This window comes from Psammomys obesus, unplaced genomic scaffold, assembly GCF_907164565.1.
Source record: "Psammomys obesus unplaced genomic scaffold, mPsaObe1.curated_primary_1811, whole genome shotgun sequence".
Lineage (NCBI taxonomy): Eukaryota > Metazoa > Chordata > Mammalia > Rodentia > Muridae > Psammomys > Psammomys obesus.
Window position 1 is genome coordinate 30,767,977 of NW_026596051.1, and position 12,582 is coordinate 30,780,558.

Consider the following 12,582-nt stretch of genomic DNA (forward strand, 5'->3'; position numbering starts at 1 on the left):
GCTGAGGAAGTTCCCAAGCAGATCCCTGCAGTCTCTGAGCCCTAGGGATTTGCTTGCCTACCTTGCCTACCCTGTGAGATCTAAGACAATGGGAAAAAGTGCAGATATCCTCAGAAAGACACCGGAAGTTGTTTTCTAGCCACCGCTCACAGACATGCACATGTGTATGCATGCACACACATTCACCCCCACACGCACACATACACAAAATGATTAAATAAGTTTGGTGCTAAGTAGGGAGAAGAAGTCTCCAACCCAGTACACTTAAGGAGGCAGTTCATATCGGCTCAGCTCAATATTGCCATGCTGATATTTCTTGGGGTTCATACAAATGATCTGACAATTGTCAATGAAACTCAGATTTACAGATTGTACCAGACTGATAGGAAGTGTATTTGCTTAGAGGGCCTTATAGTGAAGGAACAAGAGAAAACCTGGGCAAGTTAGGAATGTTACAGTATAACTCCAAGTCTTGTTTTAAGCAATAAGAATTATATTGGAAAGAGAAAGGAAGGGGGAGTCCAGGGGAGAAAACTTTAAAAGAATGGAATTCTTACCATTGTCTGGAAGGAAAAATGTAAATTGGAATCATAATTAAAAAACTCAGGAAGAAGACAATAACACAAATGATACGGAATTGAAATGTCGCAAATGAAATTATTAACGAGTTGATAAAAGTAACATATTTAACAGATAACTCCTGGCTCTAAATAAGACAACATATCTCATTTCCCAATCAAGAACAGTATTGTCTGTCATTGAGTTCTTAGCTTCTACAAAAGACTGACTTCAGGATGCTATTCAATTTTCTTTATCCTTCCAAACTTTCTATGAAAGTATTGCTTGTCATTGTTCCCTGACTCCAGAATATTGCCATTTTTAATAATTCCAATAGTTAAAAAGATCATAGAATGTTGATGCTGTTTAAAATGCTTAGATTCAATTCTAGCAATACTTATAGGACATCTACTATATCCTGGGAACAAAGCTAGTTAATGACTAGTGTCACAAGCTGAAAAATAAATGTACCTTCTGGTCCCAGCGACCATGAAACAAGCAGGCACATCTCCAAATCACTCATGTGTCATTACAATTAAGTTTTTACAGATTGACTATACTCAGCAAACCGTCTCACCTCATTGCTTCATGGGAATCACAACTATGAGTATTAATGAGTATTATGAGACTTTTTTCAATTAGTTCTTTGAAAATTCTTGCACAATGTGTTTTGATTTTGTTGCATTTCCCCCTCTTCTCCATCGGAATTCATCACTCTTTCCTAGCTACCTAAATCTGTGTCCTTTTTTCCATGATATTTTTATTGTTTGTTGGGGAATTTCACATCAGGTACACCTAGCACCCTCACTCCCCAGGCCACCCAGATCCCACCCACCCACCCTTGGTTCTTTTCTGTGGCTCTTGTTTGTTTGTTGTTTTCTTCTGTGTCCTTTTTGAAAAACAACAAAAATAAAACAAGCAAAACAACAGTCTTGCTGCCCATAACTCTTTTTTTTAATTTTATTTATATTTTTTACTACAATTTATTCAATTGTATATAGGCTGTGGCCCCCTTCCCTCCTCTCCTCCCAATCCCTACATCCTTCCCTCTTCTCCTATGCCCCTCCCCTAATCGACTGACAGGGGAGGTTCTCCTTCCCTCTGACCCTAGCCGATCAGGTCTCATCAGGACTGGCTGCATTGTCTTCCTCTGTGGCCTGGCAAGGCTGTACCCTCCAGGGGGAGGTGATCAGAGAGCCAGTCATTGAGTTCATGTCAGAGACAGCCCCTGTTCCCTTTACTAGGGAACCCACTTGGACACTGAGTCTATGGGCTACATCTGAGCAGGGGTTTTAGGTCCTCTCCCCCATAATTCTTAAATTCTTAAATAGCCTTCTACCAGAGCTTGCTTAATTTATCTGGATTATCAGTCTTAAAAAAAATTTCCCTATCCTGGTAGCTAACTGTTGTCAATAGCTCCTAAGCTGTAGGTAGGACATTGAACCACCTTCCCTCACCATTCTGGGACTGGTTCTAGCTTAAGCTTCTATTTTGATGTTTTCTCAAGTTAACAGAGTTGCCTTGGTATGTATAGCCAGCCCTGAATGCTAGCGACGATGTAAAAGGGATGAGTGATGAGTTATGTTTATTAAGCATTCAATATGACTAATATAGTGCTTCTTTTTTCAGTAATGTTTTTATTTATATGGCCCTGCTTTTAGAAGCTTAACCTTTAAACTTCAGAGAAAATTGAAGTAAAACTAGAAGGTAAACATTATTTTCTCTATTTCATAGTCTCAGAGGAACAGCCTCAAGAAATTTATAAAGCTTTTCCACGTTTGCAGAGCTAAATTGTGGTAGATACTTATTTAAGTCCCAGTCTTTCTCACTCCGAAGCTACTTGCATTGCCACTTACTTTTCAACAAAGTTCAGAAAACAAAATGGCTTAAGTAACGTGGCTTTTCAGTACTTCTGAACTTGTCCTTGATTTGAATTTATGGTGCTTTCATTTGCAAAATTTCAATCTTTTAAAACTGTTTTAGAATATAGTAGTCAGTTTTAAAACCCAGATGAATTGTTTAAGACAGAACATTTCTTAAGGAGGCAAACATTAAACACCCAAATAAAAAAAGTGCTAATCCTTCTGAGGGTTGAGGTCTTGGAAGAATCCAGAAGCACATCTGAATATTCAAGCCTAAAGGATATCATCTTGGTCTCAGCCTTAACTGCCAGAAAATACACTGAGCCCATCTCCTTCCTCTCAACATTGTGGTTCCTGGGGTGGTTGAGATTTTGTAATATAAGGAACCCATAAGACCACAGCACAACTGACACATGGCAGAGGCAAGAATCGCTGAGTCAACAAAAGGGAAGCAAGGCCAAGTCTAATTAAAACCAGAGCTGTCCCCAGGGAGGGCTGTACTAGACATCCTGGGCCTTAGTTTATTGTAGAAGCATTCTCTGGAAAAAAAAAAAAAAAAAAAAGCAAACTGGCGCTAAGTGTGCTCCTGCATTATTATTCATGATATTGTTTTATGTAACATAAACCAGAAGAACTGCAATGTTTTTCCATATAACAATTCAACCAGAATACTTATTACTTAACTGTCGGGTGAAGTAAGACACAGATATAGGCGTCTAGGCATCTAATGCAAAAATAGTGTTTCCTTTGGACAAAAGAGTTCAATGATATCTACCCCTTATAGTCATTATGAAACATAGGCCGTGAAGGCTTTTTTTTTTTTTAATGCTTTTACGAAGTTATTTACTGAGTGATTGGTGAATTAATTTACTTCCAACTAAAGTCCATGAAATCCAAGAAAGTCATAGAGAAAGCAACATTGTGGTTTACCAGGTATGCTAAGGCAGTGTGAATCTGTACCCTCAGGCTGATGCAGCGGTGTTTATGGTTCCAGGACACCCTTGGCTGTAGCGTAAATTACTATGTCAAAGGAAAAAATTATGGATCTGCTTCAGTTTATCAGCTAAGTGCTAGCACTCTGGAACAAATGTATTAAAACCTAGAATAATTCTTGGTGAGAGAGGTAATTCAGGGTAGAACATGTGTGTGTTTGTGAGCGGGTGTTTGGGTCACTCCCAAGGTCCAAAAGTAATCTACAAAGGTCTTGATTTTGATGCTATTGAAAGTTGAGTACTTAGCTCTGTTGTTGTAAGCTTTGGAATTAAGCGACACAAGTTCACCGTTGCTTCTCACTGCTGAGGAAATTTGCCAATCTAAATTAGTCTGGACTTAAGCACATGTAAACATTGTATCTCCACCAAAATGAGCTATTAAGATAGTTTTGGAAGAAGTTCATTTTTAACATTTTCAAGAAATAACCCATAATGAGTGCCATTAAAGTCCACACGTTTGCGATGGATAAACATGATTTACAAAGAATTTCCTGTCACTAGTACTCCTCTGGAATGGTCAACTGTGTGTTCTAATCTTGGTGTAGTAACACATTCTCCATGGCCATACATATGCTGAGTAAATGCCTAAATGAACTTTAAAAACGAAGCACAAAGAATGCAGTACCTGCTCTAGTATGACCATGAGCCTCTTGCATCAGAAACACCTGTGTTGCGTGGTAGCATTTAGAATTCTGCACTTGTCCCACTCCACGTAAGATTGACATCTCAGGGTAGGGAGGGACAAAAAGCCATTCTTTGAACATCCACTTTGAATAGGACTTATGCATTAGAAGCTGATGAACGACTTCTCTGGTCTGTCTTCCTGACCTAGAGACGAGGCAATTAACTGAGAGCAGGAAAGTGACAAGGCAGGTTATACCTGCCGATTTGAGAGTACAGTCTGTCTTAGCAGGGAAGGCATGAAGGCACGAAACAGGAGTCTGTAAGCAGAGCTAGATGAATGCAATCACTTGGTGGTCTTTTTCCTTTATACTTAGCCTAAGATCCAAGCCCAGGGTACTGTAACACCCACATTCACAGTATGTCTTTCGGGTGTTAAACCTTTCTGCAACTATCCTTAAGTGTATTTGCCTGTGAAGGATTATTTAGCCTTTGGGCAGGGGTGTGAGGAACTATGTCGGCTAAGTTAATTGGTGAGGAAGACCATGTTAATAAGTGTGGCACCATTCCCTGGGACCCAGGACTCTAACACGGATAAAATGAGTTGAGTTCTAGCTCTCCTCCCTCTTTCTTTCTGGCTGTGCATGTGATGTGACCCACTGCTTCAAACCACTGTGGCCTTAATGTTGCTGTCATGATGTACTACACTCTTGATTTGAAAGTTGAAATATCCCTTTCTTCCTTGAGTGGCTTTTGTCAGGGTATTTCACAACAGTACTGGGAAGAAACTCAGATACATAGTAATTCTAAATCATGTCGACTTGGAAATGAAGATTAACCGTGACACACTCAACCAATATTAGAGACTCGACCTCTACACTAGTGGCTTTTTTAAACCTACATGCTTGATTTTCGTGCCCGTTAAGATATAAATGGGGCTCTTTGCCCTCAAAAGGGACACAGAGCAAGGACAATAGACTGCAATGGTCCTCTGGAGGATGAAGCCCACACCAGTGACATCTGCCAAGCCTATAACCCCAAGCAGTAGCTCAGAGATCCAGTGCAGTGGAAATGAGCCCTGGGTAGGGTAGGAGGAGAGCAAGTCACTGGCTCAGAGGCTTCCAACTCCCTGCCCTCTCCTCACCCAGTGTCCCATCAGGACCTCTGTGTAAAGTGATGTTAAGGAACTATTTCAGGGTCTGGATCAGACCATGGAAAGATTCCTTGCCTTGACAAAATAACAGTTACCAGATGATAGTCACCTCTGGAATGTATGTGCCCCAAGATTGCAAATAATGCTTGTATTGGAACATATTCTGTATTTTTAATTTTTTACATGAAAGCTTCATTGGAAGTAGCAAGAAAAAACATGGTGTGAATGAGGTGCTATCCTGATAAGAAGCAAAATGAGCATTTTAGGCACAGGCATGCTTGAGTAAGTGAGATCTTGCCCTGAAGGTGCTGGGTTAGTTGCGAAGTCAGACTTTGACAGGGACAAAGTTAGGGGTTACTGTGAATCCCAGCTCTCATCTCAGAGTCTTGATAGACTGGACCTGGGGTTCCATGATTAAGAAGGTTGAGCAAAAAGCCAAATGTTACATGGGTGATATGGAACACGTGGCTCAAGTGCTTTAGGCCCTATTCTTTGATTTAATTAGAGAAGAATTAATCAGAAAATTATAAAGTGTGGCTTCCCAGTGTGCATGGTGTCTGGTACCGACACATAAGAAAAGGAACAATAACGTTGATGTCTAGTTTTTACTCTGAGTAGACCTTCTTGAAGATTATACATATTCATATATATTACATATATATTGAAGTTTTGTTTGAAACAAATTTACAAATTAAAAACTGACCGCCAGGGCTGGAGAGATGGCTCTGTGGTTAAGAGCACTGACTGTTCTTCTAGAGGACCTGAGTTCAATTCCCAGCAATGACATGGCAGCTCACAACTGTCTGTGACTCCAGTTCCAGGGGATCTCATGCCCTCACACAGACATGCATGCATGCAAAACACGAGTGCACATAAAATTAAAAAATAAATCATTTAAAAAATGGCCACCGATAAAATAGGTTTCTTTCTTTTATTTAGAAGTTAGAGTAACCTTCTTATCTGTCCAAAATGAGAACCAAGATACCCATCTCTTCTCTACCTCCTCATCTGGACGCACATATCCCAATTTAATAGAGAGGGGCTGATGAACCTTGCTATTTCTCAGTTGTAAATGCCTGAGGACCCTGTTCAGTGTCTCAACTAACATGCTGTTTCCTCCTAGGCATGCCCGGGAAGAGTAACGTGGCATCGCTGCGCCAGGCCCCTGGTCAGAACGGCACCAGCTTCCATGGCTGTATCCGGAACCTTTACATCAATAGTGAGCTGCAGGACTTCCGTAAAGTGCCCATGCAAACTGGAATTCTCCCTGGCTGTGAACCATGCCACAAGAAAGTGTGTGCCCACGGCACGTGTCAGCCCAGCAGCCAATCAGGCTTCACCTGTGAATGTGAGGAAGGATGGATGGGCCCTCTCTGTGACCAACGAACCAATGACCCCTGCCTTGGAAACAAGTGAGTTCCAGTTAGTTGGTACTGAATACATTTGCTTATTTCTCAAAGTATCATCTAAAAAAAGAAGGTAGGAGTTTGGCAGGGTGGGGTGGGGACAAATCAATGCGTTAGCTTTCTCTTCTCTCTATTGAGACATGTTTTTTTTTTTTTTTGTTTTGTTTTGTTTTTCCTAACCATGATACCTTCTAACCAACTATATCAACCACGTTGACGCTCTTCTGTTTCTTCCTTCCTGAAGATGTGTACATGGCACATGCTTGCCCATCAATGCCTTCTCCTACAGCTGTAAGTGCCTGGAGGGCCATGGCGGTGTCCTCTGCGATGAAGAAGAAGATCTGTTTAACCCCTGTCAGATGATCAAATGCAAGCATGGAAGGTGCAGGCTCTCTGGACTGGGGCAGCCCTACTGTGAGTGCAGCACTGGCTACACTGGGGACAGCTGCGACAGAGGTAAGCTAGGCGACTCCTCATCTTCACAGAGTAGAAGGGCTGCCTCATCCCTGGTGAAAGAGATAGAAGGGTACAGTGAGGAAACTCTTGGGCTTTGTGTGGCTTGTAGATGCTATTGTTGGTTGATTTTTCAAGTGTTATGTAGGTACCTACTGTGAACGGCACTAAACTCCCACTCTAAAAATGTTCCATGGCTATTTCATCACAACTTGATTTTCAGTGGAAAGTCTCCTATTATCTTCTTCAGAGCACAGAGGCACAACTCACCTTCAGCTGCTCCTGTTCCCCTGACCCACATGTATTGTATTGTTGAAGTAGCTTTGGGTACAGACAGACTATGGAGGTGTCACTCTGTTATGGTTTGAGTACCAAATCATCTTTCGCCTTAGAATGGACTGATTTATCACAGTAAATTATGCAGGTGAGACAGATGGAAACAGGCTGAGTTTTCAGACCACTTCTCCCTCCTTCATTTCCAAGATCAGAACTTGCCTGGCCTCCAGCTGGCACCAACTTTGGTGCATCAGACAAATAAAATGAACGTGCCTGCGGAAGCTTTTAACAGATGTCTCTTTTTTGAACTACTTCATGCTAGCGTAATTTATGAAGTTAGTGGAATGTTACTTGTATTAAGTAACATATTGGATAATATTAAATTCTAGGTCTAATAAATTAAATTGCGTTCTCTCTGAAACTGCTCCCCGCGGTAAACAAAACCAGCTGTTAGTCCTGCCAAAAAACAGAAGATGGGTATTATTTCTCCTTTTTTGCAATAAAGGAAAAGATTTAGGAATCCAATTTTCTTGTCAGAACAAACATGTTGTATTTATTGTCTACATATATAGCATTCACTTTGCTGGAAATAGGGATCTAAAAGATACATTTTTCAAGGGGGAGTGGGTCAAGCCATCAGTCCAGAATATGGACCACAAAGCATCTCAATAAAAACAGCAGTCACAAAGTGGAAGGCAGGACAGCGACAAAAGCATGGAGAGCTTGACTTTGGGTTGCTCTACAGAACTTGGAGTGTCTATCCTTTAAAAATGCTCTCATTTCCTTGTTCTTTCCTAGAAATTTCTTGTCGAGGGGAACGAATAAGGGATTATTACCAGAAGCAGCAGGGTTACGCTGCCTGTCAAACAACAAAGAAAGTGTCTCGCTTGGAGTGTAGAGGCGGGTGTGCTGGTGGGCAGTGCTGTGGACCTCTGAGGAGCAAGAGGCGGAAATACTCTTTCGAGTGCACAGATGGCTCCTCGTTCGTGGATGAGGTTGAGAAGGTGGTGAAGTGCGGCTGCACAAGATGTGCCTCCTAAACACACCTCCAGAAGCTTCCATCTTCAGCGCAGGCTGTCCGCTTCTTGACCACATTGGACTAGTTCATGCTTCATAATGGAAATATTTGAAATATATTGTAAAATACAGAACAGACTTATTTTTATTATGATAATAAAAGACTTGTCTGCATTTGGAAAAAAATAGTAATAAAAGACACGCTTGTACTAAAGCTTCCCCTACACTGGAGAAGTGTGGAGAAAAGCCACACTCGGAGGCATTCGTGCAGCGGTGGCAACCATTGCAACATGGAGCCATGTTTGGAACATGCTGTTACTAGCAGAAGCACATATACAAGAGCCTGACATGGGACTGTACACTCATGTGATTGCCCATAGCATAAAACCCCTTTCACATCAGTGCAGGTCTCAAGGACAGAGAGAGCACAAGTATGTGAATGAGACCATGAGGCAAGTGAACGGAAATCCAGAATCTGTAGATAGATACAAGGGATAAGAAATATTTTGTGCAAGATATAAAGTGTCCTGATATCTGGGTTTCATTCAGAGAGAAATGGGTGTGGAGTGCTGCGATATATTTTATTGTCGCTGGCAATGACAGCACACCAGCAGAGACAGCACACGAAGGTGTTTATCTACCACTTTCCAGTATTAAACTTTTGTAATATAAATGATAAAGGAGATGATAAAGAACCGATAGATTATTGATAAATAAAAAATTAGTAATAATATGAATTTTTGTTTCTATGAGTTCTAAATAGCCCTATACAGTATTCATTTTCAATGAGGAATATTTATTGTATTAAAGTACATTGTACTTAACGATTTAGGTCATCACTTTGGACTGTTTCTTGATGCTTTAATATATATTAATTTATAATTGTCCTGATATTTTTGTACATTTTCAAACTTTAAAAAAAAATCAGGATTTTTTTGGGCCATAGTACTAACATAGGATGTTATTTTGTTATCTTGGGATAGGTATATGTTCTGTTGGCTGACGTCGACATCTGACCACTGATATCACTGTACTGTGGCCTCCTTCAGGACACTTGCAGAGGGTTTGCAAACTCTGAGAGTAGAAACAGCAGTGCACTCGCCTGCCACATGTCCTCACAGGAAGAAGGGATTATCTGTAGCAATGGACAGTAAGAAGTAGACATTTTACAAATTAATTAATAAACATTTCCCTGCCATGCTTTGGGGAAGGGTGGGAGAAGAAAGACTGTTATGTCAAAACTGTGATTTTTCTCCAGACAATAAAACTCCTTTATTACCTTACTGCTCCCATGTTAATATGTTTGCTGCTCAATAACATTGTAGAGTTGATAATGATTGATAGTGGACTGTGTTCTTTCTTCATTAAAATCCCGGGGTCCCCTGTGAAGATACAGATGATTCTTCAAAAGAAAAAACACTTTTTAACAATGAAAATTAGATGTACATGTTATGCTTTGTCTTCTGCAGACTAATATCAGTTATGCTACTGATGTTTGTAAATTAAAAGATATCTACTTCACTAACAGCTTGGCCGTTTTCTTAGAAATTGCAGGTGTTTCTTTATAAACATGATGCAATGAACAAGAAAGGCAACCTTTACCTTTACGTTGCCAGAAGTTGCTTGGAAATTAACGCATCCTCACATCTACAGGTCTCAGAGAAGAGGCAGATAGAACAACATATTCTTTGCTAGGGAAATGTATACTAAATTAAATTCTCCCACCAAAAAGAAATGTAAGATAAAATAGTGCTAACAGAAAGGATCTTCTTTAAGCCTCACTGCCTTAGCTAGAACCAGCAATTCAGAACTGCCAACTATTCAGATCAAGAAAGTGCCATTGTCTAGACAGAATATTAATACTTGGCCTCCATTGTACAAGTGATTCATCTCTTTTTAGGACAATCCCGCACATACAAACAGATACAACACTATCTTTTAGGTGTGAACAGCCAATAATTCATTTGTTCTTGGTAAAATGAATTCAGTTGTATTACCTAAGTATTAAATAACCATGATAAAGCATTCATGCGTTCCTATGGATGCCTCCTTTTACAGAAGCATTGAAACATTTATTAAGCAAGGAATAATCTACAAATACAACAAAAATTTCTGCTTGATGTCTCAGATAAACACTATCTTAAGGGCTAGTGTTTCTGGGTTGCATATTTCATAGAAAGAGCTATGATATAAGTTTTTTATAGGTAAAGTCTCCATTCTCTAAATGGATGGAATTCCTGTGTTACCTGGTTTATTTTGGTGTACAAGGCTGGAAAGCAAAGGAGCTGCTTTCATTATTGGGCAGTTTTTACCAGTGTATTTGCTGATAACATAGACAATAGTTTAGTCACAAATTGCCTGTACATGGGAATTGCTAAGGCTTGAAGCCATATTTTCAGGGCTCTTGACCATGAATATTTAAGTAATCTTAGTAGAGATTTGACTTTTTACTTCTGTTTTAAAGTGGAAAAAGATATCATCGTGGTTTTTACATGAAATATTTTATTTTTCCTGATTATGAAGTCACAAAATAAAGTTCTATTTCTCTAGAATTTGAGCAGAGTTAATTTTGTAGAGGTCACATTTGATTTACCTTCCAGTCATGAGCCTATAGTGGAGCAAATTCCACAGCCACATAACTATTAGCAAATCACATAATTTAAAGGCAATTATTCATGTTAAAAAACTGTTCCTTACTTATAAGCCCTTGACTATAGCACGCTTTTAAATTAAAAAAAAAACACTCTAGAGCTTTGGTGACAGAATTTGATTTTTGAAAATACAAAATTGAAACTATTACATACAATAACATACATTTGTAATGAAAAAGATGAAGTTCTTAAGCACTCTTGCTTGGCATGTTTTTTTTTTTAATTCTCACATGAGTTAAACCATCAGAACACTGTATGTACAATCAATTGAAGAATGCGAACACTAAATAATATCCACCTCAGTCTTTGAAATGTGTTCTGACCATAGATTGAACTCGTTCAGTAACAGGGCAACCTTTGCTGAAGAGCTACCCGGAGCATTTTCTTTTATAGATGATATGCTTTGTCAGTAACATTTCCTTCTGGAGAAATGATTAAAAGACTTGAAATCAATGCAGGACATAAAGATCTTGAACTTTATGGTGTCATCTGCCTCATGTACTGACCGTTATTTCTAAAGTGATGCCGGTAAAAGTATATAAGCTATAAAAAGTATATGAAGCTTTATGTGAGGTATTACATAAAGTAGAGAAAGCTATAAAATATAGAAGCTATTTTCTCTCTTAATCTTCTTTGTGTACTCACAAGTCATTTAACAGATGATTTCTGTTTCATGTCTTTTATCAATTACAAGAAAAGATGGCTGATGTTTCACGTAGTTTCAGATAAAGCAGACTATGTCTACCATGTTAGAGCTAATTTTTCATGGATATGGGGCTGAAAATAGACTGGGTAACTGTGCTGGCTTGTTTTATGTCAACTTTACACCAGCTGAAGTCATTTAAAAAGAGAGAGAGAGAGAATCTTTTTTAAAATTGAGAAAATGCCTCCACAATATTGGCCTGTGAGAAACCCTGTGGAGTGTTTTCTTGATTTTTGACTGATACTGGAAAGCCCAGAACCCTATGGCCAGGGCCACTTCTGGGCTGGTGGTTCTGGGTGCTATAAGAAAGGAGGCTGAGCAGTCAATGGGAAGCAAGCCAGTAAGAAGAACTCCATAGCTTCTTTTTTGGTCCCTGCATGCAGGTTCCTGTCCTGTCTTCCTCTGATGATGCTCTGTGGAAGATATTGAGGCATGAGCTAACTGAACCCTTTCCTCTGCAGTTGCTTTTGGTCGTGGTGTTTTATCACAATAGAAACCTAACTAAGACAATATCAGATGCTACACAAATATTCAAACCGACATACACTATCAGCCTGTTGAGGCACCTTTAAGGAAACAATGCCACACTAGAAATATAGCTGAGCTGTGGGTGTTCTCATTTGATACAGTACTTGCTTATGCACAGACCCGCAGGCTTGATCCCCATGCTCTAGCCTGCTTTCAATTATATGATGAAAAAGCCATGACAAACTAATATGAAGAAAGGGTTTATTTCATCTTACAACTTCCAGTTCCTCACCGAGGAAAACCAAGGCAGGAGCGAATGAAAAAAAAAAAAAAAAAAAAAAAAAAAAAAAAGGACCCAGAGGCAGAAACTGCTTACTAGCCTGCGCTAGCTTATTTCACAAGGTAGGACCACTTGCCAGAGG

General features: G+C 39.7%; 1 protein-coding gene across 1 annotated transcript in view; it reads left to right on the forward strand.

The window, feature by feature from the left end:
- Slit2 (slit guidance ligand 2) overlaps positions 1–9,857 on the forward strand; it is a 104,623-nt gene extending 94,766 nt beyond the window's left edge. Inside the window, exons 27-29 of the mRNA XM_055624092.1 lie at positions 6,310–6,598; positions 6,837–7,048; positions 8,120–9,857. Of these exons, the coding sequence (XP_055480067.1) occupies positions 6,310–6,598; positions 6,837–7,048; positions 8,120–8,361 (743 nt within the window). The 3' untranslated portion in view covers positions 8,362–9,857. The remainder of the gene's footprint in view (positions 1–6,309; positions 6,599–6,836; positions 7,049–8,119) is intronic.
- Positions 9,858–12,582: the final 2,725 nt, after the last annotated feature.